Source organism: Carya illinoinensis, chromosome 10, assembly GCF_018687715.1.
Source record: "Carya illinoinensis cultivar Pawnee chromosome 10, C.illinoinensisPawnee_v1, whole genome shotgun sequence".
Taxonomy (NCBI): domain Eukaryota; kingdom Viridiplantae; phylum Streptophyta; class Magnoliopsida; order Fagales; family Juglandaceae; genus Carya; species Carya illinoinensis.
The window spans coordinates 4,397,600-4,409,437 of NC_056761.1; the positions used below are offsets into that span (position 1 = coordinate 4,397,600).

Below are 11,838 nucleotides of genomic sequence, written 5' to 3' on the forward strand. Positions count from 1 at the left end.
TTTTTATTATGGGTGCGCGATATATAATATTAGTGCGAAGACATTATTATTTGATCAGTCTTGTAAAAGCTGAATCATTTGTCTGTGAAAATTTGACCAGACCATTCTTAGTTGCAATATCGAAAACTTGAAATGGATTTTGCAGTTCTCGGACATTATAACATGAGGTACGCGACAAGGTTAATGTGATGATTGGAGGGTGATTAGATGCCCACTTTGCCACACCTTGTGGGGCCATTTCTAGCCGGCCGGACTGTTCCACGACGGATCACCTTGTCTGGTGTTAGGGTCTTTTGAAACAAACTAAGAAAGATATGTACATGGCGTACCTACGTTTTGGTGGATTTGATGGATCGATGCACGTACAGTATGTTAATACTACGCAGTGTGGAGCCCTAATTCTCTGCTTGCTCGTGGCTTAGGCCAGGGGAACGCATGCATGCATGCAGCGCTCACACTCAATTGAATTGTGCCCTAAATTTAGCGACCTCACTACTACATATTTATCCATTTCCCACAATTTGTTTTTTTCCAAGACACTTACATTGGTAGCAAATACTTAGTTGATGACACAAACCACTCTCGTGGAAAAAAAAAATAATAATTAGTTTTTTGCAACGAGATCACGTCCGGAGAGATCGGAAAATTCAAACCAAAAACGTCGTTTCTTGGTACGTACGTAATCCCTATTAATTAACTAGCTATGTATATTCTATTTCGTGGGTAACTTTTCTAAAAATTGCTTTCTTTATATATATAGACCCTCGTAAATGGTTTGCTATTTGCTGGACGGCCTCAATGCACCACTTTCTTCATTTCCACTTATGCATATTGGACAACGAATTAATTGCGTGCATAGCCAAAGGCCAATAAAGAGAGAAGAAGAAAAACTAGCTAGTTAAGACCATTCAAGTGTTTTCATGTTTAGAAGATCATAAAATACTTGAATGCATGTCTATATTGAAGAGTTGATCATCATGCTTTGTAGTAATGAAGGAAGCTAGTAATATATATATATATAAGAAATAATATTTGTAATTATGGAGTGCACAAGCACTGCGCAATCTATTTTTTAATAATTGACCACATTCTTTTTCAAAAGAATTACACGACGCTTACGCACCCAACGACTATATCTAACATTATTCATAATATCAAGAACGTCTCCATTTGCAGATTAATTCCCAATGTTGAAATTCTTCCGGCCTATCACAATCGCAAGTTGCCAACTCGATTGGATTGCAACAAAAAACAAGATAACATCCGGGATTTGTTACATATACGTAACGGCATGCATCTTGTCAATTCATCGTCATCTTGCCGTGATCTTCGATCAATATTATGTGTTAAATTGAGACGGCATATTACTATATCTAATATAGAAACAGCATCATGTATGTCTTAATTATACTATAATGTACGTACTTTGTATATATAGATGCATATATGATCTATAGCCTTCGATCTATATATATACTGTGACGTTTAATTTCATCCACGTCACTTCTAAGGACAGTAGTACCATTGCGTTTTCAAGCAAAACCATTTGGCACCAGTACTAAAAAGAATTTCGATCAATACAAAATTCTTGGGAAAAAGTAGATTCCTTATTTTCATGTCAGGGAGATTCTTGAAACCCATATTCCAAATGCAAATTCTGATCTCTTCATCAAGTAGCTAATTGATACGCATATTATATATAAACAGTACATGTAATGACCAATCCAAGAAAGTGGCATACTTGCTTTAATTTTGTCCTTGTTCCTAACAAGAGATCCATATATACGGCCAACTTAATAAAGGGACTTATGTCCTATGGACACCAAGAAAAATCAATGAATTATTAAAAGAATTTTGGAGACACACTCATAGCCAAGTTAGCTAAAGCCTGTCATATGATCATCTGACCATAAATATATTTGTGATTTTGATGGTAGCTAGTATGTTTATATATTGATTGTTAATACCTAAAATTGGCACAAGTGGTCAGAATGAGAGAAATAGTCATTTTCGGCCCTGATTTGGGCAGCAATCAGTGTGGTTTGAAGCCCCTGGCGGTGGTCCAATGTGGCTGTACTGTATCCATGGATACATCCATAACAATGAACAAAAAATAAATACAGAGAAAGTAAAAGAAATGGATATACACAGATTTAGGTGATTCGATATAATGCTTATGTCTATGGGTCGTTTTTTGGGGAGAGAGAGAGAATCCATTATAATATAATTATTTTACAATCTCTTATAATCTCTTATCCTCACTATATAATGAAAATCGAAGGTCTATCTTTTGATGGTGGCCCTATTGTTGGTACTCTGGTTGTGAGGTTGAAGAAGCTCCATCGGAAAAGTTGAAGTCTCGCCTCTAAAGTCGTATGGAAGAAGCCCCCTAGAGTGGTCTGGTCTCTTCCCTTTATCCTCTATCCATTGTTTTTTTTATGTTGCATCTCATTTTTTTATGTCATATCTCATCTTTTCCCTCCTAACACGTTTTCTTTCCTCAACCTTTTGTCCCCTATTTCATTTTCTTGAGTCTTGTTCTTTCCTCTTGATGATGCCCCCTACCTTGGGCTAGGCTTGGAGACCCATTATGGGCTTGGGATATTTAATTTATCCCCTCCATCAACTTATATATATATATATATATATATATAAGTTATATGCAAAAGTCTTATATATTATATATATTAGATGAAAAATAATATTTATAGTTTTAGAGTATACGGTTTGGTTTGGCCATTAGAAATTTTTATCTCAAATTTAAAATTCTCATCTCATTATTATAGTTTTCCCAAATTTCTATATAAAATATAATAAATAATTTAATTTTTTCTTAACCTTTTCAAATTATAAAACAATAATAATAATAAATATTTCATCTTAAAATTCAAAATTCTCAAAGGCTAAACCAAACCTACAAGCTCCGCACAGTAGTTCCTTTGAAATGAGAGGGTAAATCTAGAACCCACTTAAAAAGAATCATTTTTTAATAGTGTACTCTCCGTTTTTTTAAAAGTGCGCATAATTTATATATGACTTTAGGATTGTATATAGCATGCATCAGTGCTCATATTAGATCGAGCATGATATAGTTATAAATTAAACAGCCGAGAGTGATCAACACCCAAAAATTCTGAGAATTTTGTGACAGGCCGCGGAATACAAAACTAAAATCTTGTGGAAGCTGCTAGAGCTTGGATACCATAGATAGTGAATCGGAGTACTATTCTGTAGGATGAGATGTGCATCGACGCGAGGCCGAGTTGGGGTCCCATTGAAGGCGTGTGCTAGTTAATTAGCCGGGGCTAACACCAGCATATATATATATATATATATTAGCCTGTCAAAGACATCAGCAAGCACCGAGTTCACCTTGTTTTGGCCGCTCTCTAATCGCTTGCGCGCCCACCATGGGAAACAAAATGGAACCCTTATCCCCCACAATATAAAGCAATCCCCACTTGTAGCTACGTGGAACCCATAACACGGATACATAGATGTACATATGTATTCGGGCAACCCATATCAGAATATTCAGGTAGATATGGACTATAGAACTACTGCAATTACCTGTGAGAGCAATTAAGTATATACATATATATAATCTCCGGATACAAATGAAATGATATTTTTATCTCATTATATCAAGTCACGTCTCGGTTAAATTCGTAATTAATAGTTTTTAAAATTGTATTTACTCAGTAGTTTGGACTATTTAATAAATACTATGCCCCTCACGCACTTAAAATTCTCAAAAAATATTAATTTAGATGATAAATAATTATTAGGTACTCGAATATAAATGAATGATATTACCATATTTTATTATAGAATGTGACATCACTACAAAAAAAAAAAAAAAAAAAACTTGATTCGATTTTCATTCCTACTGTGCAACTGCCTGGTATTATTAATTTTTTGGACTAAAGTACGTACCTTTCCCAAGGACCGCTTATAAATAGAGTGATTAGTGGCTCCCATTTTAAACTCAGGAGACGCAAGAAACTTGGAAGTGTTTCTCCTCTTGATTTTCTTCTCTCCCTACTCGATCTTCCTGGGATTTTTCTCCTTTCCCTTCTCATTTACAATCCTTAAGCTAGGATTAAAAACGAGAAAGAAATGGAGGGACAAGGATGCGTTGGCAATTTTCTTCAGAGATGTAAGCCTTACATAGCCATGATTTCTCTGCAATTTGGTTATGCCGGCATGAACATCATCACTAAGGTTTCGCTCAACCGAGGAATGAGCCATTATGTGCTTGTGGTCTACCGGCATGCCTTTGCCACCGCAGCTATTGCTCCTTTTGCTCTAGTTCTCGAGAGGTAAATATGATCGATGTTTAGGAGAGAAGAGTGTCTTGGTTGAATCGTGGTGGCACGTTCTTATCAAATTTCTTTGCATACTTACAGGAAAGTGAGGCCCAAGATTACATTTCCGATTTTTATGCAAATTTTTGTGCTGGGGCTTCTTGGGTTAGTATATGCTGATCAAGATTTCTAATACAACATGCTATTAAGACTAATTCATTAAAGACAATTTGTCTAAAGATTGTCTTCCTCTGTTTTATCTATTCTGCTTTCACAGGCCAGTCATTGATCAGAACTTCTACTACGCCGGGTTGAAATTCACGTCGCCTACCTTTGCTTGTGCTATGAGCAATATGCTCCCAGCGATGACCTTCGTCATGGCAGTCCTTTGCAGGTATTTATCTTCATCATTCATCGTCATAATTATCTTCGCATCTCTCTGCCTCTCTGCTATATTGGATTGCATTAACTGTTGCGTGTAATTGCGATGAATAATAGGATGGAGAAGTTGGACATGAAGAAAGTTAGATGCCAAGCAAAGGTGGTGGGAACACTAGTGACAGTGGCCGGAGCCATGTTGATGATACTTTACAAAGGACATGTTATTAATTTTGTGTGGTCTGGGCTCATCCATCACCCTAAATCCTATGCTCCTGCAAATGCCACTGGATCCACTGATAAGGACTGGCTTAAGGGTTCCATTCTCCTCATCATTGCTACCTTTGCCTGGGCTTCTTTCTTCATCGTTCAGGTAAAGACACGATCATGATTTTTATCGTTAGATTTTACTTTTTCCGTACTCAAAAGTAGAACCTTCTTTAGAAATTTGGGTGTTTTGGAATGAGAGAGAATGAAAAAAAAAATCTGACTTGTTTTACAGGCAATCACAATGAGGAGGTACTCAGCTCAGCTTTCACTCACAGCCCTTGTGTGCTTTTTAGGCACATTACAATCTACGGCTGTCACTTTTGTTATGGAGCGCAAGCCCTCTGTTTGGACCATTGGCTGGGATATGAATCTTCTAGCCGCTGCCTATGCTGTAACTCTCTCTCTCTCTCTCTCTCTCTCTCTCTCTCTCTCTCTCTCTAGTTTTGTATAGTAATGATGAAAATTGTAATTTTGGCGAACAGGGCATAGTGTCATCAAGCATTGCATACTATGTCCAAGGGTTGGTCATGAAGAAGAGAGGGCCAGTCTTTGTTACTGCTTTTAGCCCTCTGATGATGATCATTGTTGCCATCATGGGCTCCTTCATCCTCGCTGAAAAGATGTACCTGGGAGGGTATGTACTTTTCTTTACTCCAGCCTCATAGTCATGCCTAAAAAAATATATTCATGCAACTACAAAAAGAACTGACACATAATTTTTCCCAGAATATCAAAATAATAGTTCACAAACTTCCTCACTGAATTTTGGGAAATATCTCACGATCTCTTTTTTTCCCCTTTTTGAAAAAATCATTTTCAGTATTCTTGGCGCAATATTAATCGTTATGGGACTTTACTCGGTTCTGTGGGGAAAGTACAAGGAGTACAAAGAGAAGGAAGCCATTGAAGCAATTCCTGAACCAGTCAAGGTTGGTGGAGAGAATGGGCGGATGACAACAGTGATGGAAGACATTGAGGCGAATGACTTTGACTTTGAAATGCAAAAGACTAGTGAAGCTAGCAAGGAAACTTTTCCCGTCCTAGCGATTAGTGCTCCCATCCCACAGCCTCCCATGATAGCTGTGGAAACACCAAAAGCCAGCCTAAGGGGAACATAATGAGACAGTGATCGATGACAAATAAAGAACTAATGGATTGGGCTGTTGCATGGTGACGAGGAAAAGTTTTTGCTTCGGACATTGACTTTAGGTCCACTTCATGTCCGTGTCTTTATCTCCCTTGCTTTTAATAAGCCTAGAGGTTTGGAAAAAAACTTAAAATATATATTGATCTTAATTTATCAGGACGAGGGAAGGGAGCTGTGGATGGAGGAAGAAAATGGATGTTTTTGTACCTAATTTTATCTGAATATGTATATATCTTTAGTTTTGCTTCTTCTTCTTTTTTTTTTTTTTTTTTTTGTTATCTTTTTTCATGAGATGCAAGCTGTCTGTGTCTGGCTTGTACCTTTCCTGTAAGCTTATTATTAATGAGAGGAAAATAATCAGAAGCAAACTCTCTCGTCCCACGAACTTGGATTGATGGAGCATGAGTGCTTGTACTCGCTAGAATTCAGCATGCATCTATAAATAAATTGAAATTTTTGGGCTATTGGTTGATTTGATCTCACCCATCGTGTCATTTTGTGGCATTAGTATTTGGGCATAGGGGCATGCATGACGCACCGTGTGGCCTCGTATTGGCAACTGTATTTGACTGCATGCACCATGCGACATTCCTGCTGTATTTTTTTTTTTTTTCAACGCGGAAGAAGAACACAAACCATTATATATTATTTATGATAAGAATTGATTGAATCAAAATACAGAGATTTTTCAGACCATATACAAAAATACAACCAATTAACAATGAAGTAAAATCCACTAAGTGGGAAGCTCAAAGTATTCAGGCTAAAAAATTAAATGTTCCTCAGCTCTCTAGATCTATCAACACATGTAAAATCATCACTTATTCTAAAAATTTAATTTGATGAGAATAAGTAGATTTTATTATATATTTTATGTCTTAACATTTTCTCTTATTTGTGCGTTAGACTCTCATTTAATGGATAATCCAACACGTGTAATATTTAATTAAATGAGATAGAGTACTGTAAAGCCAGAGTTCAAACTCAGGACTCCTATTATGATATTATGTAAAATTATCACTTGTTTCATAAAGTTAAATTTATGAAAAAATATATAAATTTTATCATTTATTTTATGTGTTAACAAGACAATATATGAAGTCCATAAAAAAAAAAAAAAAAAAAAAAAAAAAAAAAAAAAAACAAAAAACAAAAAAAAAACAAAGTCAAATTTCCATATAAGCACAGAAAATAGAGTTGGAAATGAATGTTGGTAAAGCAAGGCTAGTTGAGCTTTAACCAAGCACGGACTTGACTTGCATATAATTTCTAGATTCCCGATGTATTCTTCGAATGTAAGCCTTGACTCGACTTCAAGTCAGAGCAAGTCCACTAGGTAGAGTACTCGCTGACACGCAATATGTCGTGCACGTCGAGTGTAAGCCTTGACTCGACTTCAATTTAGAGCACGTACTCCACTAGGTAGAGTCGCTGACTCGCAATACGTCGGGCACGTAAACTAGGCGGGCATTCGTTCAACGACATAATGCACGTACGCCTAAAGCAACCAAAGACATGATCCAAACAAGGTTATAATGTTTATGTGCTACAAATGTTCGAAGTACCATGAAAATTATATGCTAGCTCTTATAGAAAAAAATAAATTTGCAAGTCTATATATATAAGGTTACCTCCTCCAATAGATCAAGCTTAGGAGATTGTTACAGTCACCGAACGTGTAATTTTTTTTTTCAAACATTTTTTAAACTCCCTTAGACTTTATTTTTAAACATAAATTTATTAAAAAAAACTTCCTTAACTATTAAGTAAAAAAACAACAATAAATCGATAGCTTTTTTCAATATGGGGTATCGTCGGTAGACAGCATTTTCTATCAAGCTTATACGCGTGTACGCCTTCCAAGTCACCATGCATGCATGCATATGTGTGGCTTCCTGCCAATGCTAATCACTTGGATAAATTTTAAAATTTATATTTTAAATCAAATAATATCGATGTGTGATGTAAAGACTTTATTAATAAATATGCATATGCGTGTAGATGATTATATCATATGGTACTACGTATCATGTATCTTGTTTCCACAGTTGACCAGGTTGGCCCTGTTGATAAATTGAATGCGATAGGTTAAGGCCAAGATAGAATAAGATTGCATGCATGCATCGTTTTCGGCAGAGAAAATAATGGAATAGATCAATAAAAGAGATTATTAATACAATCTTCGATTAAAATATAATCAACTAATTAGTGATCACTAGATCATGATCTTGAAGACCGATTCTGCTCATCAAGTTTCGCCACCACATGAAATGAATATTCCTGCAGCTAGCCCACAACCCTTTTTTCCTTGATCTTCGATCCTAGTATATATATATATATATATATTTGATCAGGAGAGTATAATAAAGAAACTTTAGGTACCAAGTGACGCAAGTCATGATGTGGTTGGAATTTCCAATTGGCTAGCAAAGGCATCAGAAAGATGTCTTTCATGCACTTATGGATCAAGCCGATCGATGCGCGACGGACAATATTATAAACATCCTATACCCAAACTCTCAGGTCGAAGTTCTGATTCCAAATAGCTTTTCCTGTGAGTGGCCAACTTGTTTTGTTAAATTTTTTGGGGATAATTCAACCACCTCGATGCCTAGCTTCTCATGCCAACATCATCTTTAATACGTCCTGTTCTGTCAGTCATGTTGGCCGGACATCTATATCTTTAATTTCCTATATATCCCCCCACTGCATGCCATGCCATGCATTGGTTTGAGCGAGCCTACTTTCCTCTTGCATTATTGGCGTGAGTTTAACTCCTCGATCCACATCATTCGATTCCTTAATTGCATCGGCTTGATTCTAAAAAGGTTTCCACAATTGTACTGTGATGCCCGTACGTCATTGCTTACGTTTCTTAATTTGTTTCCTGTCATTATAATCCACAACCAGACCGGCCATTAATATATATATATATCAGGTTCAAGCTCAGGGGCAAATGGCCAGATCAACTACTATACATGACCCAGTACTTGTTCTAAATTATTGCAAAATCGCTTCAAATTGGATATATATGACGTACCAAGTGGAAATATATCGGTTTTCTTTACTTAGAAAAATCTCAGAGAGCACGCCAAACTATACACATATAGACCATGATCGAGGAAACATGTTTTGGATTGTGAAAGATCATTACTACTGCGAAATGTGCAGAAGATCGAACTCATGACAACCGACCCATGTAAACTACTACTACTATTATTATTATTATTAAATGGTAGTTTAATTTCTTTTCCTTTTTTAGGAAATTTAATATCTTGTGTTTGTGTGTTTTTTTTTTTTAATATTAAATTGATTTGCTTTTAATTTGTTATTTAAAACCTGATATTATGCACGGCTATTATGTTAAAGAGTTACTTTCGGCCCAACCTCGGCCCTATGACTACATGTATATATATAAGCTTTAGAACAAGCTTGAGCCGACCCAATCACACAGCCTGTTGATTTTTTGCCCAAGCACAAAATTAAAAGTTTGGCCCATTGTTCTTTTCCCAAATCAAGGAACTCAAATCTCAACAGGTGAAGTCAGGTATCGGATGAATTTCATTCTTATATACCACCAATCAGTACTAAGGTGGCCTATTGTATGGAAAATTGTTTTATATTGTTTTGTTTTATTAAGAAATGATAGTTCTAAAAATAATATTATAAAAAAATAACGTAATTTAACGTAATATAACCTATTATAAAACTCTTTTATTCTAAAAAACATGGTTAGATAACTTGGGCTCGGTTTTAGCATATATATATATATATATATATATATATATTTATAGCTGCATCAATCCTTTTACAAATGTAGAAAGGATTGCAAATGTAGAAAGGATTGCAAAGTTGCTTTAGGTTAACTTATCCAATCCAAGATTGCTTCACTTTTACAGGTCCAATATCCCTTCGGAGATTAGCTGAGGAGATATGAATGTGGTGGGGGCTGATGATGATGAGATTACAGGACAGAGAATACATCTCCACGGTTGATTTTGGTCACCCTTTTGTACCCGGAAAATGATGGCTAATGTTAGGTGATCAACCACAGTGGTAGCTTATATTATACATATACAATCTAGATTGTATGGTTTTTGGCTCTGTTGTGAAAGACAAAATTGATGATTTTTTAATAAAAAATACTCTGTGATTAAATATTACAAAGTGGATGTGGTTTATTAAATCTTAAAATTATTTTTATTATAAAATAAATTTAATAAATTATATAAAATCAAATCAATTTATAAATTATTATTTTTTAACTCCCTACAAATTCTTCGCCACTTTTTTCCGTCTCACCAACCCATGCACTCACTACCTGGTGGACCCCAGGGCTACTCAACTTTGACCCACCCCACCAACATCACCCCCACCACCAATTCCACGGCTCCAACCAAATTCCAAATCCACCGTACAAAATACAAAGACCCATAATTAAGGAACGAACCCTCCATGGACCCAAAAATCCTAATGATTTTAGGACCATTTTTTGGTAGGTTTGGGTCCAACTTTCGCCATTTTATTTTCCACATTGTTTCAGTGGCTTAGAGAAAAATCAAAGACCAGATCATCTCCACTCGAAGACTAATGTGTTATTTATTCATTTTTTGTACAACTAAATATGGATTAAGCTAAATTAGGAATACAAGTGCAAGTGTAGGGGTATAGTGTTCCATACTAATGTGTGTACGAGGCATATCTTCTAAATGTGCCTTCTGGAGCTGGAGTGTGAACTATTTATCCATAGAGAACTGTTAGATCTATACATCAATTTTATACAAAAGAATTTACACACTAATGAGACTTAATTTAATACGTCAGATCTATTTTATAATAAAAAGAAGTTTACAATACGATGAATCACGCTAATTAAACCATGTCATTCTATAAAATTTTATTGTATAAGATTTATGTGTAGATCGACTAAACATTTCTCTTGCTTGTGTTAGAACGCAGACCACTTAGAAGGATCAAGTTTTCTAGCAGATTTTCCGGGTTCTACCCCCATCGAATGATTTGAGTTATGGATTCTTCATGGAGTCCTTGAGAGCCACAGAGTCTGGGTTGTGGGTCCTTGGTGTGTTAAGGTTGCAATCCTTCAATGAGGTTCTCAAGCCATGAGTCGTTTGTAGGCGTTCAAGTTGTAAGCCCTTTTAATGGGTTTATAGAAATAAAAAAATAAGGAAAATTCTTCTTGTCATCCTCACACTTCACACACCACACTTATTTTATTTTATTTTTCATTTTATCTATAATAAATATGAAATGTTTAGATGATAAATAGAATAATTCAATTAGTTTAATAAGAATAAAATGAAATAAAAAATAAAAAAAATAAAAAATAATATTTTAATATATAAAATGTGTGGTGTGAGATATTGTGTAGCATTCTTCAAAAAACAAAAGATATGTTCTACGACAATATATGATTTATTAAGATTAGGCTAATTCGCCAGCTTCCAGCGTTCGGACGGTGACAGGCAATACCAGGGTACGGAGCCGCCAAACTCACCTCTTTCCCATGTGAAAGCGGGGGTGGGACAGAGAAACCCGATCCGGGGGAGCACCGCTAGGCCCTCTACACCATACTCATGCATTTCTGTGTCCTTTTCACTTTATTGAAAACGCTTCAATCTGTGGGCTAGAAAAATACAAAGGTCAATTATCTCACCAACCTTTGATTCCTTCACAATCCCGTTTTTACTTTGAAGAAGTATCTCACCCCTTTTCACC

At 35.7% G+C, this 11,838-nt stretch overlaps 1 protein-coding gene across 1 annotated transcript; it reads left to right on the forward strand.

Moving 5' to 3' along the window:
• Positions 1–3,998: 3,998 nt before the first annotated feature.
• Positions 3,999–6,348, forward strand: LOC122278771 (WAT1-related protein At5g07050-like). The gene is made up of 7 exons (XM_043088967.1): positions 3,999–4,322; positions 4,410–4,472; positions 4,585–4,701; positions 4,806–5,058; positions 5,188–5,346; positions 5,438–5,589; positions 5,776–6,348. The coding sequence occupies exons 1-7, from the start codon at positions 4,120–4,122 to the stop codon at positions 6,071–6,073; spliced, it is 1,245 nt and encodes a 414-aa protein (XP_042944901.1). The 5' UTR covers positions 3,999–4,119; the 3' UTR covers positions 6,074–6,348.
• The last annotated feature ends 5,490 nt before the right edge of the window (positions 6,349–11,838 follow it).

Bases quoted from the DNA above. Each gene is read 5' to 3' on its own strand.
- LOC122278771 (XM_043088967.1), top strand. From the start codon at position 4,120: ATGGAGGGACAAGGATGCGTTGGCAATTTTCTTCAGAGATGTAAGCCT. The intron at 4,473-4,584 runs GTTAGTATATGC...CTGCTTTCACAG, and splicing joins TTTGTGCTGGGGCTTCTTGG to GCCAGTCATTGATCAGAACT. The intron at 5,059-5,187 runs GTAAAGACACGA...CTTGTTTTACAG, and splicing joins CTTCTTTCTTCATCGTTCAG to GCAATCACAATGAGGAGGTA.